Raw genomic sequence first — 23985 nt, forward strand, 5'->3', positions numbered from 1 at the left:
TATCTGCATTGCGCCTACATTCCTCCCACCCAAAGCCTCTGCTCGTACAAAGCGACAAATGTTTAGTTTCAAAGGTACACGAGTGTTCACCAGGTCGGGACAATTCGCCACTACTAAAATTCTAAGGCTAAATCAGGGGGAGGATGCATGGGTTTCATCTGCGATTGAAGGAAAGCGGCCGCCTTGGCGGTCGTATCGAACAAGGTCAACAGGTATGACTAGTTAGATATGATATGTTGTGCCTACGTAACTGTATACTGCCGATTCAGTTGTTTTCTTAATTACCTACCACGCCCACCTGAACTCTTCCTCTTCCACACTTTCAAGTCGGTATCTGTGTGATTGTATTCTACATGAGTTTTCACAGTAAAAACTCCAAGTACTGCATGGGGTTATAGTGAAAATCACTAAGATAAGGCTATAATGAAGCACAACTGCCTATCCCAGTTACAAATCAATCAATCATGATGAGATACTTGAAGTCCATTATACAGTATATTAGTCCTCGGGTCTTACAGTCAGATCTTACAAAGATCTATTTGGGCGTATGTATCAGTAAACAATAACTATTACAAAGATAAAATAATCGCAAAAAATTAAGCTAAGCTTTCTGTTGTTCCCTTCCCTGCTGGTCACTGTAAGCTATAATAATAGCAATTTGCTATGGTTCAGGGCCCAGAAAATCTTTTGAGAACATGTCATATGTACAAGCTGCATTGTCAAGGATCTGTCTGATGGAAGATTTGGTGGTGACAGAAGTTTCAGTGTACAAAGTCAATAAAACTCTTGATGTTCTGAGTAGAATTATATACCCGTGCAGCAAACAACTGAAAATTTGTAGATGGTCAAATTCTGCAAGCAATTGACGACAGTGTTGAAACCAACTGCGTTACATTTGTCCAGGTCATTCAGGTCCAAGGGCAGCCCCAGGAATTTTGGTGACTGGTTTCCAAACTTTTACTATACACAAATTTAAATCTAGGAGGGTATGGGAGCAAGATTTTCCAGAAAATTGTGTGATTAATGGAATCTCAGAGGCGTAGCCAGGATTTTTTGAAGGGAGATCAGTTCCAACAGCAGTATTGAGTTACCAGAAGCAGGGGTCTGGGGGTGCAGCCCCCAGCCACTGAGAGACTTTCAATATTTTAATAAATCAAAACTCCATATTTTATGCAAAAAATAGTACATTAATTATAATGCATAGCTATATAAGTGCCCCTGGGATGAAGCTTGTACTCATATACCTAGTGGAAACAGACAGCATAACACATAGAGATACATATAGACATCTGTAAGTGACAGTTATCTCACTGGTATAGAAACCATGAATCCACTGATACAATTGGAACGACTTACAATCAAAACATTATAACTACAAAAATATGCATAGCATGGATTTATTCTGCATGCCCAAGTGATAAAGTACTGGCATTCTATATCTTTAAACACTGCATACCAAAGCTATAGCAGTATAAGGTCATGCTCAGTTTTACATTTATTAAATGTTAGAATGTCTGAAAAACTCCACTAATGAACATAGTGGATATTTACATGCATGTTCTATTAGAGTATACCTGACTGCTCTATTAGAGTATATTGATTTTTTTTACAAGCTTTCAAGAGGGCTCATGTTACCTCTGTAAATCCTTTCCTGAGAGTTGAATACAAGCTTTATCAATGGTTGTGCTGTGCATTTGGTCCTGCCACACTAAATGATGTGTTAGGCCTGTAAACTCAGAAGTCTAAATTTTACAGGGGGGGGCTCCTGAATCCCTGGGAACCCCCCTCCCTACACCCCTGAATCTGGTAGCAATATTGACAGTTTTAAAAATATAATTATGTTAAGTATAATGTAGGCTGCTTAATTGTGCTTCTTTCTGGTACAGCATCAGGTGCAGACTAAAAAGTTGATGGACAGAGCAAATGAAGCATACAACAGACGTCTTGAGGCATGCCCCCAGGAAGATTTTAACACTCTGTTATAAGATTTTAGACTATTTTTTATTGTGTTGGCACAGGTAAATAAAGTAGCTAGCTAGCTACTTACAGTTCTTAAGAGAAACACAAAATGTGGCTGTTCTATTAGAGTGGTTGACTGCTCTATTAGAGTATTTCGATCTGAACTTTTGTACTATTGCAAATCACTATAAAACATAATTTGATTACCTGAATACACTTGACCAGTTTCCGGAAACCTCAGAAACCCCGCCCCTGGGGTCTGACCTGACCATCCAGTCTGGTTACTTTGGTAAGCCCTTAAAATGGCAATCGGTTTTACAGTAGACAATAAAGCGCTTTCCATAAAATTAAGTACCAAAAACACTTTTTGGAAGAGTTTAAATGCCTTCCAGTAAATAAATAGCTAATGGTTTTAATTGCTGTAGTAGATTGTGTGTTATAGAGTGGGTGACTGCTCTATTAGAGTATCTTTAAAACAGATGATTACCAATCAGAGGCGTAGCTACAATGTAGGCAGGTGAGGCAGTTGCCTCACCAAATATTGGTGACTGAAGTCACTGAACCGAGAGCTACATTGGACCTTTTAAATGCATTGAAAGCTTGCATTAACAAAGTTTATAATATTTAGGTTCAACTTATTTGTACATAGTAAGAGTCCATCCAGGGGCACCTCCAAGGGGTTACTTCATGAGGTTTCAGAAACTGGTCAAGCAAGATCAATATACTATTTAAATTACTCTCACGATCAATCTTAGATGGTCTAACTTTCCCAGGGGAGCATACCCCGGCCCAGACCCCCTGGATTGACATGTTTTGTATGTTATATTTACAGTATCATACATACTGGTCCGAACTACATGTATAAAATACCATATGTGCATTCTTTCCCATAATAGTATATAGGACTAGAATTACCTCCAAATTCAATCTTGTAACACTTAATTTTCTAGGGGGTATGCCCCCAGGCCCCTCTATCAGGAGCATGCAGAGTGTACTTGCACACTAGAGTGCATGCATCATTCATAAGCATTGCAAGGTCTGCCTCACCTATTTAAAATTTCTAGCTACATCCCTGCCAATAAGGTAAAGAAAAGTGGTATGCAAACTGATGGTGATAAGAAACAAGCAATTAAGAAATGCTGACCTAAATTTCTTACAGGATTAAGATATTTTGCACTGTTTCATACATCAACTATCATATTAAAATTTTTTTACTATTCCTTTTATGGAGCTCTATTCTAATTCTTCAGTTGTCAAATTGTGCTGTATTTCACTCTGCATTTCATTGTTTTCTTTTGTATAATTTAAGATAGTAGCTGTTTTGTTAATTTTGTTGTGTTGTATCCGTCGTAATTGTTAAGTTGTGTACTCATGTGTGTATGTACTTTGTTTGGGGGCAGGAAATGCTTTTTGTGTACATAAAATTCCATGTAGGAGACAAGATAGGGGGAAGCCTCCCTTAGATTTGCCTACTTTTGCTGCATTAGGGTCCATGCTATAAAAATTTACAATTTCATTTTTTTACTTTCATAATCAGAATGATTTTTCATGTAATACAGTCCCTTGGACAATAGAGTGACACTGTATTTAAATTCCCTAAACACTGCTTATGTTATTAAAATGTTTTATTGTCTCACTGTATAGCTGCAGTTCACTTGGATGGTCCATACACTGGACCCAGAATGAGAACCACTGTCCCAGGACCTAAAGCAAAGGTACATATATATGCTCATTTGTATAGTGTTTGATGTTTATTACAGCTGTTAATTGCTATGTGTATTATGCTGATACAATGCACATGTTAATCTTTAACTTCTAAGTTTTGTAGTGACTTTATTTAACTCATGTAGGAGATGTTACAGAACATGCATGACATCATGGTATGGTATGGGGTGTTGTATACCATCAAGGATCAGACATGATTCTTAGGAGTCAAGAGTTGCTGTGGGATGCATCAACTTTGAAAAGTCTCAAGGCAATTATGTGGTTGATGCTGATGACAATATAATGCTGGATCTGTTTGGACAAATATCAACTCTTCCCCTAGGTACGTATATATGTCTTCTCATCTGAAAACTTGGCCCCACTGACCTTGAATATTCACAACATAATACATATGAGGGAGCTAGGCATGCAATGACTAGAATTGATATATACATGCATCAAGTTAGATCAAAGATTCACAAGAGAACTTCTGCTGAACTATTTGCCCTATAGGCTATAAAATATCTTTGTATAATATACAACTGATCACTACTATATGTTTGTTGTTTAGGTTACAACCATCCTGCTGTTGTCAAGGCTGCAACAAAACAGGAAAATCTTGTGAGAGTACATGTATATATACTATATTTCATTGTACTGTGTGTGTATTGATTGCTGTGTGCTTTCCACCATTTAGTACTACTAACCTTTACCTATACATGCAGTGATATTTTAAATGTAACTTTATATGTATGTACAATGTATGTAGTGTTTCTCTACAGTTATATCTCATTAACCGACCAGCTACTCCTTTCCAACCTCCTGTCAACTTTGCTGAAATGATACGTGCCTCTTTGCTGCAGGTAATCTGTCTACATGCAGGCAATTACATGTAGCATGGGTTAAGAATATATTGGTGTTCTTGATTGTGTAACTTAAGTCATTTTACTGTCGTACTTTACATGAGCTAGCAAGAATGTTGTATATACCAACTTGCTGTAGTGTGCCCCACCTGGTATGCATCAGGTGACCACTATGGGATGTGGTACGTGTGCAAATGAGAATGCCATTAAATGTGCCTTTATCAGCTATCAGGTATATATGGAGTGGTTTAATTGAGCTACACAATACTAAGGAATTATAGGATAGAAAAAGAGGTCTCCAGTTTCCTGAAGAAGACTCAGAAGAATTTAAAACAGCACTGTGGAACAAAGTTAGTATGAGTTAATCTACTAGTGAAAATATGTATTGTGTATTAGAGTAACCGAACAATTATAAGCGTGTATGCTTCATTTGAATTATGCTACTTTTGTATTGAATATGTTACACAGCCTCCTGGCTCTCCTGATCTTAGCGTGCTGTCATTCATTGGAGGTCTACACGGTCGTACCATTGGTGTACTCTCTACCACTCACTCTGCATCAATCCACAAACTAGACATTCCTGCTTTTGATTGGCCAATTGCTCCTTTCCCACAACTAATATATCCACTAGAGGATCATGTGACTGAGAATAAGGCTGAAGAGCAGAGGTGTCTACAAAGGGTATACCTAGCTGTTTTGTGTAATAATAGTAACCATAATTAATGTTGACAGGTTGAAGAACTAATTGAGGAATTTAACAGTCGTGGTAAATATGTGGCAGCCATGATTGTAGAACCAATCCAAGCAGCAGGAGGTCAGTATAGTTTGTAAATCATGTACAGTCTCAGTTTGGTACGTAGATGTTACCGTGACAGTCAATATCTGTTATATTAAGTGATGACCACTTTCTTTACAGGTGATAATCATGCCTCTCCTTATTTCTTCAGAAGATTGAAGCAGATCTGCAAGGAGGTAAACACAGACTATAAATAATAAGCACAGTACACACATGGTGTACCTTCACTTGTCCCCTAATTATGGATGTGGCCACATATATTATATAGGAGATTTTGCCATTGTAGCTATATGCAATTTTAAAGTGTGTAGATTATAGAGCTTGAGTAAATACTCATCGTTTGCTCCCAGTTTGTGCAGTGCCTCTACTACTTTTCCATTAGAAATGGCAATTGCTTTACATTCACAAAGGAAGGTTATCAAGGGATTGAGTAGTGGCTTATGACTATTAAATGTTTTATGTGCTTATGTGAGAAAATAAGACCATTCAAATAGTATAAACTTAGGGATTTAAGTTTGATTAGGGATCAAAGAAATAAAAAGTAGTGGAACAAAGGAGGTCGTCTACACCTGAAGACATAATAACTAGTGGACATTTAATCCCTATATACCAATGGCTGAATTAGGGATTGAGTTAGTAATGCACTGATTCCCACTTTTAGGTAAAACCGATATCCAATATTTTTTTTACCCTATTTTACTGATAGTTAACTGATACTCTGATTGTCTTGTGCATGATACTCCACTAAAAGTACAGCTATACGTAAAGCCAATGCTGTGAGGTTGTAAAGCTGCTCATCAGACAAGTGGGCTGGCTAGGGCTCCAACCATCACTGTTTACTACAGGGTTGGCTTTGTGGTTACCACAAAACATAAACACAAATTATCAAAGTACATGCCAGAGCCTTACTCTCCAGGGGTAGGTATAAACAGTGGACCCAGGTACCACAGATCCAGGGACCCGTGGGGACCGTGGGAATTTTACATACTTCACAATGTTTATACATTCTATCCTTGTATTAATACCTTTGCAAGTCACAGTTACTAGTCTCAAATAGCCTAGATCACTCTCTGTCCTGTCATCATGACGGTTCCTTGCATAATGCCTAGAAATTATAAGTGCCTCATAGGCCACTTATTCTTCATGCCTTCAGTAACTGTAGTATTAATCAAGGTTTCTTGCCTTTGTGTGCTACATGGCACGAAGTCTGTTTATTTGAGCTGCTGGTGTACCTTGCAGTAATTGCTTCATTGAAGCCATTTTCATGTACACTGAACTTTATTAACTGATGATATATAATAGGCTAGCATGCTTTTTGTACAGCACAAGTAACTTACTGTAGGTGATTTTCAGAGGTGCTTATTATTTCTAGTTAAATTAATCACAGTGAGAACAATTGAAGTGGATTGGCCATGTCAGATTAGCCACTGTGACTAGTAGAGAAGTCTAGTAAAAGTACAGAATGTATATAAAACATTGCAAAGTATGTAAAATTCCATAAATAGTCTCCACAGGTCCTTGGGTGCCCAGTTCTCGGGTCCACTGTTTATACCTACCCCACTCTCCAGTGGTACTGCAGCTGCTGAAGCTGAATAGACTAATAATCTGCTGGCCACAGCCCATTACACCAGATTTCTGATTATGGTAGAAACAGCTAATTATCAGCTTCTACTGATTACCAATCTGATTATTGGTACAACTCTAGATTAAATGTCCACTAGTATATCTTCAGGTGTAGACAACCTCCCTTTGTTTCACTATTTTATACTTCTTTGATCACTACTTTTAACTTCTTTGATCCATGATCAAACATATAATTCCTGATTTTTCCTTGTATTTTGTGCATACATGCATGAGTGTGCTTAGCACATTATGTTGAGTATTTTGTACAGAATGACATGCAGATGATCATAGATGAAGTTCATACTGGCATGGGACCAACTGGAACAATGTGGTATGTATCTATAAACAGTGTGTGTATAATATCATGTTGTATTGATTTATATTTCCTTTCATGCTGCAAGCGATCATAATCATACCGTATAGTAGTACTGTATAGTAGGGATCATTGCTCAAGAATATCCAGCCTCACTTTCCCTTCAGCATGGCAGGTATAACCAAGCCCATAAATGTCTTCAGAGCAACCCCAAACTCTTCCAACAAGTTTCTATAAAACTCCAGAAGCATAGCTCAACTATGGATAAGACTGCGTGCTTGAATTTTTTCACCGTTTGGTGTTGCTTTGGCCTGAGAAGTACTTTTTTGCCAACCACAGCAGCTACAATAGACACATGGACCTACCTTTGTGTCCAATTGTTGATTATTGGTAACTCGTGGCATCCGTGACTTCAGTGCTTTATTTTCTGTAGTGTGACTGAATTGATTGCAGAGGCACTTCTTATACTGTTCTTCATTTGTAACAAGTGGAACATAGCTGGTACTGAAACGAAATGGCCACTTTGTAATTGATAGTTGGAGTACATGCATGTTTAACCATAGTTTTCATAGTGGGTGAACTAAATGCAGAGAGGCACTTCTTTGTTTGTAATGCTGTATAGTGGGTGAAACACGCGTAGCTGAAAACAAAGCAGAATGGCAAGTTTCACTCATTGATTATAATTGGGTCAAGCATTCACTTGTGCAATTAATGTGTCTAGCTCCATTTCTTTCCTTTGATACTGCAAAAAAGTAAACAAGGAAAAGTAGACAGGTACAGCTGCAGTTGTAGATGACCTCCCTTGTTTCATTTCTGTGCAATGGCGGATCCAGCATGGGGCATTTGGGGCAAATGCCCCCCCCCACCTTGTGGAAGAGCCATGCCGCTTGAGCCATGCCGCTTGAGCCATGCCGCTTGAGCCATGCCGCTTGAGCCATGCCGCTTGAGCCATGCAGCCATGCTTCTGATTAAAATAGCTACTAAACTTTGTGTCAGACCAAGATCAGTTTATTAACTCATACAAAAGTGCACATTTTACTAGCATAAATTACAAATTCACCTGAAACCAAAGCACACCAGTCAAACTAGCTGTAAAATTGCCATCCAGCACGGTCGTGCGTACTAAGCGCCTCTAGAATTAATTATCGCATTGCTGTTTAAAAGATATTTCAGAGCCTTTTAAACAGTTCTTAAGATTTCACAACCATCCAAAAGGCCAGAATGGCAAAAAATCAACTGTGAGACACTACTAAGAGGTGATTATTTGCTGCTTCAAAATAACAAGAGAATCTGGCTCTCCCCAACCACCTACAACTTAGCCTGTTTGTGCCCCTCCCCTTGCCAGCTCCTGGATCCGCCCCTGCAGTGTGATCCCTATACTCAAATGTAAAATTTCTAATTTTTCTAACACTTGTATAACTGTATACTTTCCTTCCACAAACTTTTTCATATGATGACTCTTATCACCTGAAAACAAATTTGCTAAACAAAAATATATCACTTCTAACTTTTCCTACAATGCGGTACACAACTTTTTCTAGGGCACATGAAAAGTGGGGTCTTGATGAACCTCCAGATTATGTCACGTTTGGGAAGAAGATGCAACTAGGAGGGTATTTTCATTTGGAGGGACGCAGACCAAGGCATGAAAACAGGATCAACAACACTTGGATGGGGGACCCTGTCAGGATGTTGATGTTACAAGCTATAGTGGAGGAGATACTGTCTAACCATTGGATAGATAACGTGAGGAAGACTGGAGATGTTATATTGGCTGGCTTAAAACAACTACAGGTCGGTTATTATTATGTGCACTGTATGTGATATTGCATATTGTATCCTACATAGGAACTCTATCCTCAGCAGATACACAATGCTCGCGGAGTAGGCACTTTCTGTGCTATTGATGGTCATACAGTTGAGATTAGAGACAAACTACTAGTTGAACTAAAAAACAATGGTAAAAAATTATAACATTATAGCTTCACAGTATATGGCAAGTTTATAAATCGAAGAATTGTTATTGAACCAAATACTTAATCTCTAAAGGATATATATGATACAAAAAATTGCAGTAGGGATTCTTTGTTGTTGTTATTGCTGTTTTTTCCAGCTGTTGTGGCACTAGCAAATACAGTATATTTAACTCAGTAGTTATAACTGTACTTATAGTGATTTACCTTCTCTTAGTTAAATATATAGATTTATCACACCATACAAGCTCAATGGAAGCATAACTGTAAATTCTATTTCACAGGTGTGATGATCGGTGGTTGTGGAAAACAAACCATCCATCTTCGACCATCTCTAATATTCCAGCCACATCATGCTGAAATTTTCTTGAACATATTTGAGTATGTTTTGAAAGTGTATAAATGAGTTATGATTATATGATTGGAATGCTGCATCATACTGAGCACTGAAGGAAACTTTTGAATGCATCTCCACAGCTATATTACTGTTTTCCTTATTATCATCAGCATAGCTAGTAGCATATATTATCTATGTCATCAGTCACACTCAGTAGGACTGTCAAGATTTTCAATCTCCCAATATTGTTCTTGTGGGACCAACTACCACGTGTACCATGCGTTTATGCCATTCTTTCATGCATAGCAAAAGCGTAAACGTAAAACAGGGCGCGCGTTTAGGTGAATGTGACGCTGAAAGGTCACTATAAATTTAGTGGGTTATATGCTCGAGGTCCAAATTTTTGCGAATCAAAAGTTTTGTTGGTAATTAACGGCGAGGTATAGTAAAATCATGGCGTGGAGATTGCTCGCTAAGCCTTTTAGGCTTCTAGGGACTACTAGGGCGTTTTCAAACAGTAAGGTGATCAACAGCGTGGCATCTCGTTTACAATGTTCTTGTTACAGCTGTTGACGGCGGCATTAAAGGACCGTCCATGAAAACCGCCGTTCCTGGGCCGAAGACAAAGGTGAATACTGTAAACCTTCTTACTGTGGCTACTGTTCTATCGCACACAGGAGTTAATTGCAGAGATGGATGAGATCACGGTGAGTCGTATAGCGGTGCTTCTTGGTAGACAATTATTAACCATTAAGTGATTGCATGGCATTCGAGATGGCATTAAGTGATTGCATGGCCTGTAGTGTGTGTGGGCGCGGTACTGGTGTGTGTATAGTGTGCGTGTGTGATTGCCTCTTGATTTGAAACGTAGTTTCTTGCTACTACGGTCCGCCTGGCTCTCTCCAAAACAGTTACAAAAATCAGCTGTCATCATGTGCTAACTCACAAACTGTCAGGTTAGGATTGAATAAAGCAACTCTTTGTTTACATATTTTAGCTTGCATTCGTAGGACGTCTTAGTAATATCCATTCTGAATTGTCCTGCCACCATTTCTCTATTACAGTGGCTCACAGCCAGGTCATCAGTTTGTCATTTAGGTAAGTAGGTCATCTGGGTCACAACTCTGCTGTGATGGCATTATCAACATCCTAGTTAATCTTTTTTGGGTTGCAGTTTTTAACGTGCTAAGTTTTTTGCTTACTAATCAGTAATATGTGCAACATTGAACTCAAACCTAGAACTACTCAACCAGCTTGGGATAACAATAGCACAATTTCATGGAGCTATATGGGGAGGTTAAATTCAGGTGCACAGTGGGTGTTTGGTTAGTGGGACTGTGACTGAATTAACTATGACTGAATTAGGGATGAAATGTCCAATAGTAGATCTACAGGTATTGGCAACCTTCCTTGTTTCACCACTTTTTAGCTATTCCCTTGTTTCACTACTTTTTCCTTTGATCTCTAATTTTAATTAATTGCACTAAACACATGCTAATTTGTAATACATATAGTAGACTCATTGTTTGTTATTCATTTTATCATTTTTTAATTATTATGGTGTCAAGGAAGTACTTTAGCCAATGGGAAAGTTTCATAATTGTATCATAAAGTGCACTAAATACGTACCATGCCGCTCTACTATATGACTATTTTTGAGTAAAATCCTTCACTACATGTAAAATGAAAGCAGTCTTGAGCCTTTGTCTAGAGAATTTTCAAAAGAAAACACAATAGACAAACTATAAAACAGTCAAAAAGATATTGTTGTGTATCATTACGTAAATAGTAATCCTTGTGACATTTATTTTTTGATATAATGCCACTGCATGTTTGGCCTTAGGCAAACTTTATAGCCATTTTTGCATTGAAAATTTATCATTTTGTCTTTATCTCCCTGAAGCATTATTTTATACCGTTAAAACACAGTTTCAAATTAAATGTGTTGATCTAAGAAACAATACAACTTTTGTTTGAAGTGAATAGTTCATTCCACCTTGGGGTATAAATTGCCAATGGGTAATAAACTTCATAGAATTTCATGGCTAATATAAATTATCTCTATTGACTTCAAATAAAAATCAAGTAGTTTCTGTCAGCAAGACCTTTAATTTGTAACCATGTTTAAACAGTGTAATAGACAAAAATGATAAATTCTCAATTCAAAAATGGCTGTAAAGGTCACCAGAGGTCAAATCTGCAATGGCTCTATACCAAAAACTAGTTATCACAAGGACTACTATTTGTGTGGAAAGTTTCATAATTGTATCACAAAGTGCATGAAATGTCCATTTTGTTGTGCTGTGCCGCTCTATTAATTGTTTCTGTTTGGTTTCTAAAATTTCAAAGTGTGCATGTGTGTGAGTGTACATGTGTGTACCTATAATTGTCTGTCTTCATGTTGGTTTAAAATACAAATGTGATGAGTTTCTGAAGGTACTGTGAACACCTTTCCCAATGGGTTCTACTGACCAAAAAGCAATGTGGGTAGCCTAGGTGGGCACACACTTAGTTTAGGAGCTGTCTATATTTCAGTATAAATATTTTTTTATTCTTTAGCAATCTTCTATGGCTTCAGTGTTTGTTGATTTTGACAAGTCAAAGGGAAACTACCTAGTAGATGTGGATGGCAATGTGATATTGGATACGTTCTGTCAAATATCATCTCTTCCTTTAGGTAATGTTAGCATGTGTGAATGTATTAACTGCAGCAGGTAGTTCTTAGCACTGAGAACTTGCACCGTATTCCCTTGAATAAATGCCGAGACTTCCTAGAAATTTAGACCCAGCATTTAAGTCAGTACGGCCTTTAATCAAGACTACACATTTATTTCCAACAGGTCAGAGTGACACCCAGTATATTTTATTTGTAGTACTGACAAACATATCATAGCATGTTACTGTAAGGCCACATAAGTTTCTCATCCTCCTATATTCAAAAGAGCAGTGTGGGAGGGTGGATTTTTATTTTGTTATTTATTGACTGGATAGCTCAGTTATCTAACTTTAATGACTCAGTGTTAGACTGTACTAGCTAGTTACCAACTTTAAAAAGTATTGGATAGCCACCAATGGCACAAGATGCAGTAAGAAGAATGGTGATGTAGGTGGAGATGAGAAACTAATAATTTAGTTTATGTGGCCTAAAACTAGAAAATTTATGAAGACTTTCCTTGAAAGTCTAGAGGCTGCTCAGTAATGTTACTATCTAAATGTTGTTCGGTTACTTAGTAACCTGTGGTCTCACCCATGCTTCAATGCTATTGATCAAAGCAAAGCCAAAATATAAATAGCTTTACTGCTTGCTAGTACAAGACTTGGCATTGAGAGGATAAATGAGAGAACTAATATAACACTACGCTAAGTTTGTTCCTTTCTCTCACCTTTCATTATCCACATTTTGTATGCCAGGTGATGTTTATATGCAATATAATGTAGAGCCCCTTAGATGATGCCACTCACAGTTAGTTTGGCCTCGGTTATCGATTTTGTTTGGTAGCCTTGCCCACATTATCTGTCTTTACATTGTAGATACCTTGCCACTCAGTTGTCAGCACGTTCTAGCTATAGCTTACGTAGAGTTTGAAACCATAGTGTAATGTTTAGCAGAAACCTATCTGCATTTATGTAGACTGCGTAGCCTCTTTATGAGGAAAAAGCTGAATGTAGCCATTCATGGCCAAGAAACGACCGGCCTATGATTGAGATTGGTATACATTTTGTGCAGCTTTCTTATATGAGAAAATATGTTACTATTACAAGTTCCAGTCTATACTGTACTATTGTTTCTTCTCAGGGTACAACCATGATGCAATCACCGAGGCTGTCAGCAAAAAGGAGAACTTGGTATGTAGTTTGTTAGTGATGTGTGTTGTGCTGTATGTTACTGTTATTAACAGATGGGTCTTGTCAACCGGTCATCCATCATGATGTTCCCACCTAAAGATTTTGTGCAGAAAATGAAATCATCTTTACTAATGGTATGATGAGAACAATGTCATTGAAAATAGCGCAATTATTGAGATCACGTTTTATATGTATTCTTATTGGAACCCCATAATGGACTATATCATAGTACTGTATATTAGGGATCATGGACATTTGTACTTTCTCACAAAAAAATTGACAAGAAACTAGCCTTACAAAAACCAGCCTTACAATACCTTCATGACAGTATTGATTAGGTAGAATCAAATCCAAACTGTCTTCAGAGTGGCCAAATATGATTCCAATAAGTTGTCACAGAGTTTGTTTTTTTTAATTAACAACTGCCTGCCTGCCTGCCTGCCTGCCTGCCTGCCTGCCTGCCTGCCTGCCTGCCTGCCTGCCTGCCTGCCTGCCTGCCTGCCTGCCTGCCTGCCTGCCTGCCTGCCTGCCTGCCTGCCTGCCTGCCTGCCTGCCTGCCTGCCTGCCTGCCTGCCTGCCTGCCTGCCTGCCTGCCTGCCTGCCTGCCTGCCTGCCTGCCTGCCTGCCTGCCTGCCTGCCTGCCTGCCTGCCTGCCTGCCTGCCTGCCTGCCTGCCTGCCTGCTTTTCAGATATTGTTTCAGCCCGACAGGTGGCTTTTGGCAGCACACCTCTGTTCTTACAGTGTATGCATCATAGACTTACCTTTGTCCTCCTTTGTCCTATTTCTTCTTGCTGACAGTGCAAGGTGTTGATTCGTGGTAGCTAGTGCATGATAGTTTTGTAATGGAAATCGTCCTTATTTTCTATAGTGACTGGATTGTCTTCTCATAAGTTCTTCATTTGTGGCACCATGTAACAGGCTGAACATGGCTGAAAACAAAGAATAATGGCCACTTCACTTATTCATTAATTGATAGTTGGAGCACGTTCAGACAAAAACATTAAGTAAGGTGCTGTTCTTTCTTTCTTTTGATCTGGTGTACTCTTGTTCACCAGTCATATACTGTAATTATGTTACTAAAGGTAAACTAGAAGGAATAATTAGGAACTTAAATTCGAATAAGGATCATAGTAGGGAAACAAGGAACGTTGCCAATGCCTATACCTGCTGGACACATTTAATAGTCTGTACTACTTGTATTGCATGACATGTGTAATACAGAGTCAGTGAGTGGTCCCTCTATTGTCTGAACTCACTGTACCCTGAGCTTGTTCAGATAATCGGATAAATGAAGCTCGTTCATTTCTAGTTACTGTAATAGAATGCACACCTTAGACGAAATACTCCAGTAGAACATTTCTACCATGTGGATAGTAGAATGTTTGGTTAATCGATGGCCTGATAATGGAAGGACGAGCAGTGAAAATTCTCTCCTTTTGTGCTTACAAATGCCACCAACTAATTACCCTAACAGTGTTAATGTAGCAGCACCATATATGTACAAAGTCCTGAGAAACAGATGGTGTTACAGGAGTGATCTCACATAGCATGAATTATTGTATAGCATACAGTGAATATGATGTAAATGAGATTTAGAAATAAATGGTAATATGAGAGCACTGCATAATTCATGTCATTAATGCTGAATACATGTAGGTACACTTTGTGGATGTATTATCACTTGTGTAGTGTGCCCCACCTGGTATGAGTCAAGTGACTGCAATGATGTGTGGATCATGTGCAAATGAGAATGCCATAAAAGCAGCTTTCATCTGGTACATGGTACGTGTGTGTGTGTGTGTGTGTGTGTGTGTGTGTGTGTGTGTGTGTGTGTGTGTGTGTGTTGTATGTATGTGCGTGTGTGTCTGTGTGCAACATGTATATATGTATGTATGCATGCAGGCTACTGTGGTGTTAGTATTTGGCATGTGTGTGCATGTTCATGGGTAGGTGGGTGGGTATTTACATGCACAATACAATATATGTGTGTGCTGTTGACTTGTAGGATAAGAAGAGGGGTAATGCTAATATCGGTCCTGATTCTGAAGAATTCAGCACAGCTTTGTACAACAAGGTATGTAATAAAAATATATTTGCTTTCAGTGTTCATAACATTGTGATTGTCAGTAGCACACAGAAATATGGTATCAGAAAGTATGTCATGACAGTTATGCTTAGCGCTAAGTTAACAACAACAACATTGCCACTTGCTACAATGCAAATGGACAAAAAGCTGTCAGTCGAGCCCATCAATTGCACGGGTTTTGAAATGGGCTGTTGGTACTAGTTGCTGGCTAACCCTCAACACCACCACATAATTTTTGTGCTGCACTAGTTCTCACTGCTTTTGTAAAGCAGTAATAAATGAAGGACCACAGTATAGTGGTCCCTCCATTATTCTAACTCATTGGGCCCTAGGTATGTTCAGATAATGGAAAAGTTTGGACAAACGAAGCCCATACATTTATATACAGAGCTCAGTTGAAATACTCTAATAGAACAGTCACTTGCACAGTTCAGATAACAGAACATACCGATAATTGATGCTGGATAATGGAGGGACCACTGTAGCTGAAATGTGAACATGCACTGGTATTAATAGTTGTGTATCTGTGTGTACAAGTTTCCTGTCCATCCCTGAAATTAGGAATGATGATTTACCAGTTTACATTGACCGCACATTCCTCATCACTTAACAGGGTGCTGGCCCCCAAGGAGCTAGACCTGTGTGGGCTATAATATTTGTCCCAATTAAGGAGGTTTTCTCTATTGTGTCCTTAATTCAGAGGGTTTGTTAAAGAGAAGATTTACTGTATTTACCTTATAATATAATCTATCTTGTGTAGTGAAGTTTCCATTACATGTTCTTCTTTTATAGCCTCCTGGATGTCCAGATTTGTCTGTTCTATCGTTTGATGGAGCATTTCATGGTCGAACTATTGGTGTTTTGTCTGCCACTCACTCTAAGCCAATACACAAACTAGACATTCCTGCTTTTGATTGGCCGATTGCTCCTTTCCCTCAACTAAAATATCCACTGGAAGATCATGTGACTGAGAATAAGGCTGAAGAGCAGAGGTGTCTACAAAGGGTAAACAGTTTTTGATTGTATGTACAATATTAGCTTGTTTCATATTAGATATGGTGCCATTAGAAGTATCAATCATATCCCGCTCAAAGAACCTGACAAATAAAACCAATAAAAAATGAAAAAAGTGCCCAATAGTAAATATACTGAAACTTTGTATATACATAGACAAGCAAGGGATGGTCATATCCAAAAGCTGAGGTGTCCATCCAAGTTATTAGCTTGCAATGTTAAGAAGCACGGAGGGTCAAGGTATACAAAGCCACTAGTATTTTTTAAAAATGTTAATTTAGTAGGGATCTATGCAATAAAAAGTAGTGAAACAAGAGATGAATGATGGTATTACAGCATAGCTCGATGGGAAAGTCCCTACTTTGGCACAGAACAAAATATAGCTAATGTGCCAAAGTAGGGACTTTTCCATCAAGCTATGCTGTAATACCACCATTCATCTCTTGTTTCACTACTTTTATTGCATAGATCCCAACTTCATTTTTAAATTATCAATTTTTAAAAATACTAGTTTGTTTAGTTTTTTGTTGTAGCACAGCTAGCTACAATGTAACTTGTGACTGTTCTATTAGAATATCTTACATGACTGTTGTATTAGAGTATATCAGACCAATAAGGGCTGGAGTGAGGTCATCTTGTTTACTGATAAGTAAATTGTTATGAGATGCATGTGCTCTCTGTACTCTATCGCTATTAGTTCACCTATATAGATCTTTATTTGATGGGCGTGGTCGCCAACCTATCTCAAATGAGATCTCAATCGTGGGGTTGCAGGCAGATATCTAGCTAGTATATCTCTTCTATAGTAGTGCTGGGACTGAAGCGCTTCTGAGATGCAGCTCTGAAATAATTCTGTGGCATCTAAATATGCTGCTGAAAGAAAGTGTTGATATGGAAAATCAATGCCTCGATATGGATCCGTTGGATGAAGAAGATAAGCAGCCTGATTGAAGATAAAAGAAAAGACAAGGTGCAGAGGGCCTATGCTCGTCGGAACGCCAAAAGGCACATCCCACTGGTGAGTTTGTTATTGTGGAATATAATGGTGGTTGTGCGCTGCTTCGTTTGGCCTCTAGCCTTGTGACTGTTAGGCAGTGACGCAGACTAAAATTCAAGTTTTGGCAATTTTAAAAATTCTATATCTGGCCACCTGTAAGTGTTTTGTTATATTAAATGTATTATATATATTATATGGGTGATTTTCGTGGCATAAAATGTCTCTAGGATGATTTTTAAAGGTGGAATTTTTGGTGGTGTGCGAAATTTTCAAGGGGATCCCTACTTAAACGGTACTACTGTACCATTTGATAGATGTGCAATATATTATCATACAGTACAATAGTACTATATAGTAGGGACCATAAAGGAATAGGAGTGGCCCATGAAAAAAACATCACCCAAAAACCAGCCTCACCTTTCCCAGACGACAGTATTGGTTTGGCAAACTAAGCCCAAACAAACTTTGAGATCGACACAAAATGCATTCAACACGAAATGCATTCAACAAGTTGCTATGGAATTTTAAAACAATTATGTAGTGGAATTTTCTAATGACTGACTGAGTAAGCAACTGTCTGACTGATACCTTGAGACGAGCATAACTCGATAACAGCTAAGGATACGGGCTTAATTTTTTCACAGTTCAACGTTGCTTCAGCCTGAGAGGTGCCTTTGGCATACCACAGTACATACAATGCATCCTTCATGGACTCCTTTGTGTCCCATTCATCTTTGCTGATAGCGAAAAGTGTTTATTTGGTGGTAGCACATGATGGCTTCTCTTTCATAACGGAAATCATCCATATTTTTCATAGTAGCTACTTTGATTGCAGAGGTGCTTTTCGAATAGTTTTTGATTCGTACTACTGTGTAACGGGTTGAACATAGCTGACAACAAAGCGTAATGGAGACTTGATAATTGATAAAGCTGGGGCGCGCGGCACCATTTCTTTTGTGGTATACGTGGGCTCACCAGTCATAATAACTTATTACAAGAAAAGTTAACAAACAAGTACACAAAAAATTGGAATTTTCAACTAGAGTAGGAACATCGATAAAAAGTACTGAAACAAGCTGGAGTAGTGCATGATATTAAATCACAGTAAAACAATAAGAAGTGTTATATCCCTACTGTGCATGCTCAAGATACCATAACGGAAATGCACGGTAGGGATATAACACTTCTTATTGTTTTACTGTGATTTAATATCATGGACTACTCCAACTTGTTTCAGTACTTTTTATCGATGTGCTATGGTCCCTACTCTACTTGAAAATTCCAAGTGTTTTTGTGTACTTGTTTCTATTAGATTGAGCCTCTACTTTTTACACATTGGCTCCATTAGAAGTATTTAAAAACAGTTTATTTTGCCACATTTTGAAAGAGATTCTCTAAATTTGAAATACATTCTTGCTATATAAGCAAAAACCAAGATGTTGAATGCACTTGTATGGTTTCCTGGCCAGCTAGAAATGGGTTTATAACCTGGTTTAAAAGCTTCCAAACATGTCCTAAGGCAATGATTTTGACGCATATCTTAGTATACCTTACTCAACTTCTACAGAAAATTTGGTGCTTTTATCACAAAATGAATGATTTCATCAGAATTTGTTGCTTAGCCACTCTACTACAAACCTCCATGGTCCCTAATATACAGTACTACCATACTGTATGATAAACCATGGCTATGAGATGTATGCACTTATACACATCCTGAGTTTAAGATCAAAAGAAGGTAAATTCCTGATAACCGAGGTAGAGGGGTGTGTATAAGTGCAATACACTGAGTTGTTCATGTGGTATATACTACTATAACTCGCATTATACAAATTACTAGTAGATTATGTGCACACAAACTAACTTAACAAAGTAGCTGAGCTCACAAGTATTTCACCATGGTTTAGAGAGGTAAACCCCTCCACTGAATACTATCACGTTTGCAGGAGATTATAAACAAACTTAGTTTGGTCACAACCCACAATCGATTGTGGCACTTAGTAAACATTTCCATGTTATCCCTTGGACTTATCCATTCGTATTACAAATGTAGCATGCTACCACCCATCATCGAAATCTATACTGTAGGACCTCTATTATTCGAACACCTGTGTGCCAGTTCAATCACAAAAGTGCTCAGATAAGTGAGATAAATATAGCCCATTCATTTATATACAGAGCTTTGTTTAACTACTCTGATAAATAGGACATAATATTATACCTATTGACAAAATACTCTAATAGAACAGTCACTACTACTGTTCAGATAATTGAGGATTTGGATAATTGAAGTTGAGGTCTTACTGTAAAAAAAATCCAGTGTTGGGTGATTGCTCACCCGCTATAGACTATTAGTTGGCAATAGGCATGCTACACATCATTTCATGTGACCCACTCCTGGGTGAATATATATATTTAATATATATGTGAGTGATTCAAGTAAAATCCAAGTATTATTGCCATGTTTTAAATCCTATTTTTAAAAATACAATTACATAATTTAGTCTGTGATGAATGTCATATCAACATAATTATGATAAATTTTGTGCATGGTGAAGTCATAATGAAGACATTATGATGCAAAGTTTTAAGCTACATTTTTTTCAAATTTGTTACAGGATACTGTAAACCCCACATGTAGCGTAAGCCCTCATTTATCGGATATAGTTTGCGCCCGTGATAGCACCGCCCACACGATACCATACAGATGGCTATAAAAATACTCACAGATAACCTTTGACCTTCGTGTCGATCATATCAAAGTTTCAGCCTTCTAGGACCTTCCACTGAGAAGATATATGCATTGGAAGCAGGTGGTGTGATTACTCAGTTATCGTCAGGTTATTTCCATGATTGGCAACACATAGGATTGCCGTACATTAATAATCGGCAGTTCCGAGTTCTTCTAATATTTCGATCTGTACGCAAAAAGTTCTAGAATTTAAAGTATATGTAATTATGAGTATTTAAGGAAATCTCAAACAAAATTTCATACAATTCTTATGCGTGAAAATTTGGCTACATTAAAATGTTTTTTAGATAATGGAATTTTTAATATAACTTTCGATACAACTCTAGCATAATGGACAAAACACACACTTCTCAATATCAACATCTTCATTATCAATACAGTCTTCATGTATCCATCTTGTACAGCAACACATTAGCCACTCCCTCCCTGTGCCTGCATCATCAGCAAAGTGACCAAAACACACGCAGCACCTGTCAACATCAATCTCATCATCAGCGTTGTTTCTTGCCCTCTTGGCAACTGATTGTATTTGACTACTAGGTTTTAGTTTTGAGGTACCTCTGCCAGTATTGTCTTCTGCTGTATTGGGGGAATGGTGATCACTTGCAGCATCATTAGATACTTGTTCTGAAATAAGTGTAGAACTGTCTGTTAATGCATTCTGGGTTACACTGCCTGCTTCATCGTCAACGTGTGTATTCCTCCTCCTCTGCTTTCTCTGTCGTGGCTGCTTAGTTTGTTTTTCAAGGCATTTTGCTTCCCTCAGTGCTGCCTGCTGTGCCTTCTCTTCTTTCTTATGCTTCAATTGCTCTTCCTTCAATTGTTTTTTCATTAATCGCTCTTGCTTTCATTGTTCCTTTTCTTCAGCTTTTCTCTTTTTCTCTTTCTCTTGCAAGGCTTTCAGACACTCTGCACTTGTTAGTACACGTGCTTTTCCTGTATTTGTGGTTTTAGGTCGAGATGTTTTAGCTACAGGCACATTGAGTAGCTCCATCAAAGGTGATCGTTGTGCTCCATTGGCTGTCAATATAGCTGCTGACTGAGTAGAGCATGCTCCTGAGTTCCTATGAGATGTAGGAGTGTTACCACCACTTGTGTCTTGCTGAGCAGTGCCTCTCAAGTGATCAGGATGGTTGACCTTCAGCCAAGCTTCATACTGTGCATCTGGTAGGTCAAACCCTTCCTCGTACCTACGGGCATACTTTCGCTCTTGGTCAATTGTAAAGGTGGTGTCAAGGTCCATAGAAGATAAAGCATCACTTGGTAAATCATTTCCCAACTGGTCAGTTGATTTGCCATCTCCATCATCCTCTAAATAGGTATGTATAACAGCTAAGGTTGATATAAATGAAGGTTCATTACCTGGTCTGGAGTGTTCAGGATGGTTGACATTCAGCCAAGCTTCATACTGTGGATTTGGTAGGTCAAACCCTTCCTCATACCTACGGGCATACTTTTGCTCTTGGTCAATTGTAAAGGTGGTGTCAAGGTCCATAGAAGATAAAGCATCACTCGGTACATCATTTCCCAACTGGTCAGTCGATTCGTCATCTCCATCATCCTCTAAAATTGGTATACATAACAGTTAAGGTTAAGATAAGTGAAGGTTATCATTACCTGGTCTGAAGTGCTCAAGATGGTTGATCTTAACCCAAGCTTCATAGCGCTCATTTACAAGGCTATAACCATCATTGTACCACTGATCAAAATCAAGTTCTTCCTGAATTGTGAAGTAGAGGCTGTTTAGTTCCATGGCGGATGAACTATCACTCATTACAGTTGGAAGAACCCCGCTCTTGTCTCCTAAAATGTTTGCCTAGCTGACTTGTTATTGAAAATCACTGTTACCTGCTCTGGTGTGCTCAGGATGGTTTATCCTCAGCCAAGCTTCATATTGTTCATCTGGTGAGTCAAACCCTTCCTTGTGTCTCTGAGCATACTTCCAATCTTGCACTATTGAGAATGTAGGCCTGTCACATTCCAAAGAGGATGAAGGATTGTTAATTGGCTGCTTGTCACTTGATGTATCTCCCAAGTGATCAGTTGATTTGCCACTATCATTGTCCTCTAGACACATACAGCAGCTAAGCATGCTATAATTCAGTATTACTGTTACCTGCTCTGGTGTGATCAGGATGATTGATCTTAAGCCATGCTTCGTATTGCTCATCTGGTAAGTCAAAACCTTCCTCGTATCTGCGGCGATATTTCTTTTCTTGCTCAAGTGTGAAGGTGGGCCGGTCACATCTCACAACAGTTCCATCAACTTGCTTGTCACTTGGTCTACTGCCAGACTGATCAGGAGATCTTTTGTTCCCTGCAGGAAAAACGTACAAAATTATAATATATCATTTTATATACCCAATAGCATACCAGTTGTTGCTTCACTGACATTCGACAGATTATCTGTTGAGTTTAAGACTTCATCCCTGTTAAAAGGGTATACCCCAGACTTTCTGAAGCCAGCAATCACATTTGTCGGCAAAATAGCATTTAGCCATGCTCCTCGAAATACTGCACAGAAGTTAAACTTAGATATCACCAATCCAGGATTTCTCTGATAAAATCTGTGACATTCTTGTTGCCATTGCTCCTTTAAGGGCTTGAAAAGACTGCAGTCCAAAGGCTGGCATACATGCGTGGTGTGAGGTGGTAGGCAAAAAATAATGACCCTGTGCTTTGCAGCAAACTCCAGCGATCTCGGCTCAAAATGTGTGCTGTGGCCATCTAGCAACAGCAGTAGAGGACGGTGACTGCATGGGTCATAAAGTGTTTAGTAAGGAAAAGACTGAAGAGCTCATGGTCCACCCATCCATTATCACTTACTGCAAAACGTGAACCTGGTACTTCATTCTTCATCCACAAATAATTGAGCTGTTTAGCAGCAAATATAATGAATGGAGGAATAACCTGCCCAACTGCACTGCCACAACCAATTACAGTTATTTGCTGCTTCTACCCTGACGTTTGGTACCTAACCTTCTTTTTCCCTTTCTGGGCAACTACTTTAGGTGGACGTGGCTCTAATGGCATTCCCGTCTCATCCATATTGTATATAGCTTCTGGGTGGTCAGCAAACCCATTCTTTTCAAATACTCCCTGGAGTAGATCGAAGTATTCATTTAAATTCTCACTGTTCACCGCATTCATTCTAACTCCAGCAGTTGAGTCTCCACTCCTGAGGCGCAAAGAAGGGTTTCTCTTCATAAACTTGTCCCACCACCCATTGCTGATCTTCACTTCCTTCTCATTTCCAGGCTTATCATTAATATACCTCTCCACTAAATCCATGACTTGCCTTCGAGTTTTTCCATAGCCTAGTTTAGCTGTAAGGATTAGGTGGTCCGTAAGTAATTCTTCCTCCTCCTTCGTCAAATAAGGCCTAGGTCCAGGATTCGTGCCATGAATTACCCGTCCACTCAGCCTGTCTCTCAAAGTTTGGCGAGGTACTCCGTACTTAACTATAGCTTCAGAAGGCTTTAGTTCTCCACTTGCCACCACGTTCAAGGCACCAGACATTTGTTCCTCAGACCATAACTTTCTTTTGGACTGGATACGGGACTTATTTGGACCACTACCGTCTCGGGAATTACGCTGACGTCTCTTAAACCCTTTCTTCTCCTTATTAGGCATTCAACAGGATGAAGGACTCCACAAATCGACCTGTAACAAAAGATAGTAACATTTTTAGTAGCTAGAGTAGTAAGCAGGCCTAACTCAC

The 23985-nt window shown here is 38.7% G+C and overlaps 3 protein-coding genes across 4 annotated transcripts in view; 2 read left to right on the forward strand and 1 right to left on the reverse strand.

The window, feature by feature from the left end:
• Window positions 1-9760, forward strand: LOC136250400 (4-aminobutyrate aminotransferase, mitochondrial-like). The gene is made up of 15 exons (XM_066042604.1): window positions 1-212; window positions 3604-3674; window positions 3810-3839; window positions 3889-4006; window positions 4235-4284; window positions 4446-4526; window positions 4666-4758; window positions 4808-4876; window positions 4995-5207; window positions 5259-5340; window positions 5443-5498; window positions 7215-7276; window positions 8800-9052; window positions 9107-9218; window positions 9516-9760. Exons 1-15 carry the CDS (start codon window positions 59-61, stop codon window positions 9635-9637), a joined length of 1566 nt encoding a protein of 521 aa, XP_065898676.1. The 5' UTR covers window positions 1-58; the 3' UTR covers window positions 9638-9760.
• The window catches only part of LOC136250402 (4-aminobutyrate aminotransferase, mitochondrial-like), a 19013-nt gene continuing 4621 nt past the window's right edge, over window positions 9594-23985 (forward strand). The window contains exons 1-9 of one of the 2 annotated variants that reach the window (XM_066042606.1): window positions 9937-10085; window positions 10135-10196; window positions 10246-10275; window positions 12128-12245; window positions 13365-13414; window positions 13468-13548; window positions 15105-15197; window positions 15421-15489; window positions 16294-16506. In XM_066042606.1, the coding sequence (XP_065898678.1) occupies window positions 10022-10085; window positions 10135-10196; window positions 10246-10275; window positions 12128-12245; window positions 13365-13414; window positions 13468-13548; window positions 15105-15197; window positions 15421-15489; window positions 16294-16506 (780 nt within the window). In that variant the 5' untranslated portion in view covers window positions 9937-10021. Of the gene's footprint in view, window positions 9613-9936; window positions 10086-10134; window positions 10197-10245; window positions 10276-12127; window positions 12246-13364; window positions 13415-13467; window positions 13549-15104; window positions 15198-15420; window positions 15490-16293; window positions 16507-23985 lie in introns of those variants that run through there. The other variant, XM_066042607.1, reaches the window with a different exon arrangement.
• Window positions 22899-23985, reverse strand: part of LOC136250405 (uncharacterized) — a 2921-nt gene continuing 1834 nt past the window's right edge. Inside the window, exon 2 of the mRNA XM_066042612.1 lies at window positions 22899-23927. Within this exon, the coding sequence (XP_065898684.1) occupies window positions 23220-23897 (678 nt within the window). The 5' untranslated portion in view covers window positions 23898-23927 and the 3' untranslated portion in view covers window positions 22899-23219. The remainder of the gene's footprint in view (window positions 23928-23985) is intronic.

This window comes from Dysidea avara, chromosome 3 (assembly GCF_963678975.1).
Source record: "Dysidea avara chromosome 3, odDysAvar1.4, whole genome shotgun sequence".
Classification (NCBI taxonomy): domain Eukaryota; kingdom Metazoa; phylum Porifera; class Demospongiae; order Dictyoceratida; family Dysideidae; genus Dysidea; species Dysidea avara.

Bases quoted from the DNA above. Each gene is read 5' to 3' on its own strand.
- LOC136250400 (XM_066042604.1), top strand. From the start codon at position 59: ATGTTTAGTTTCAAAGGTACACGAGTGTTCACCAGGTCGGGACAATTC. The intron at 3,840-3,888 runs GTATGGTATGGG...CATGATTCTTAG, and splicing joins AGAACATGCATGACATCATG to GAGTCAAGAGTTGCTGTGGG. The intron at 9,219-9,515 runs GTAAAAAATTAT...TCTATTTCACAG, and splicing joins AGTTGAACTAAAAAACAATG to GTGTGATGATCGGTGGTTGT.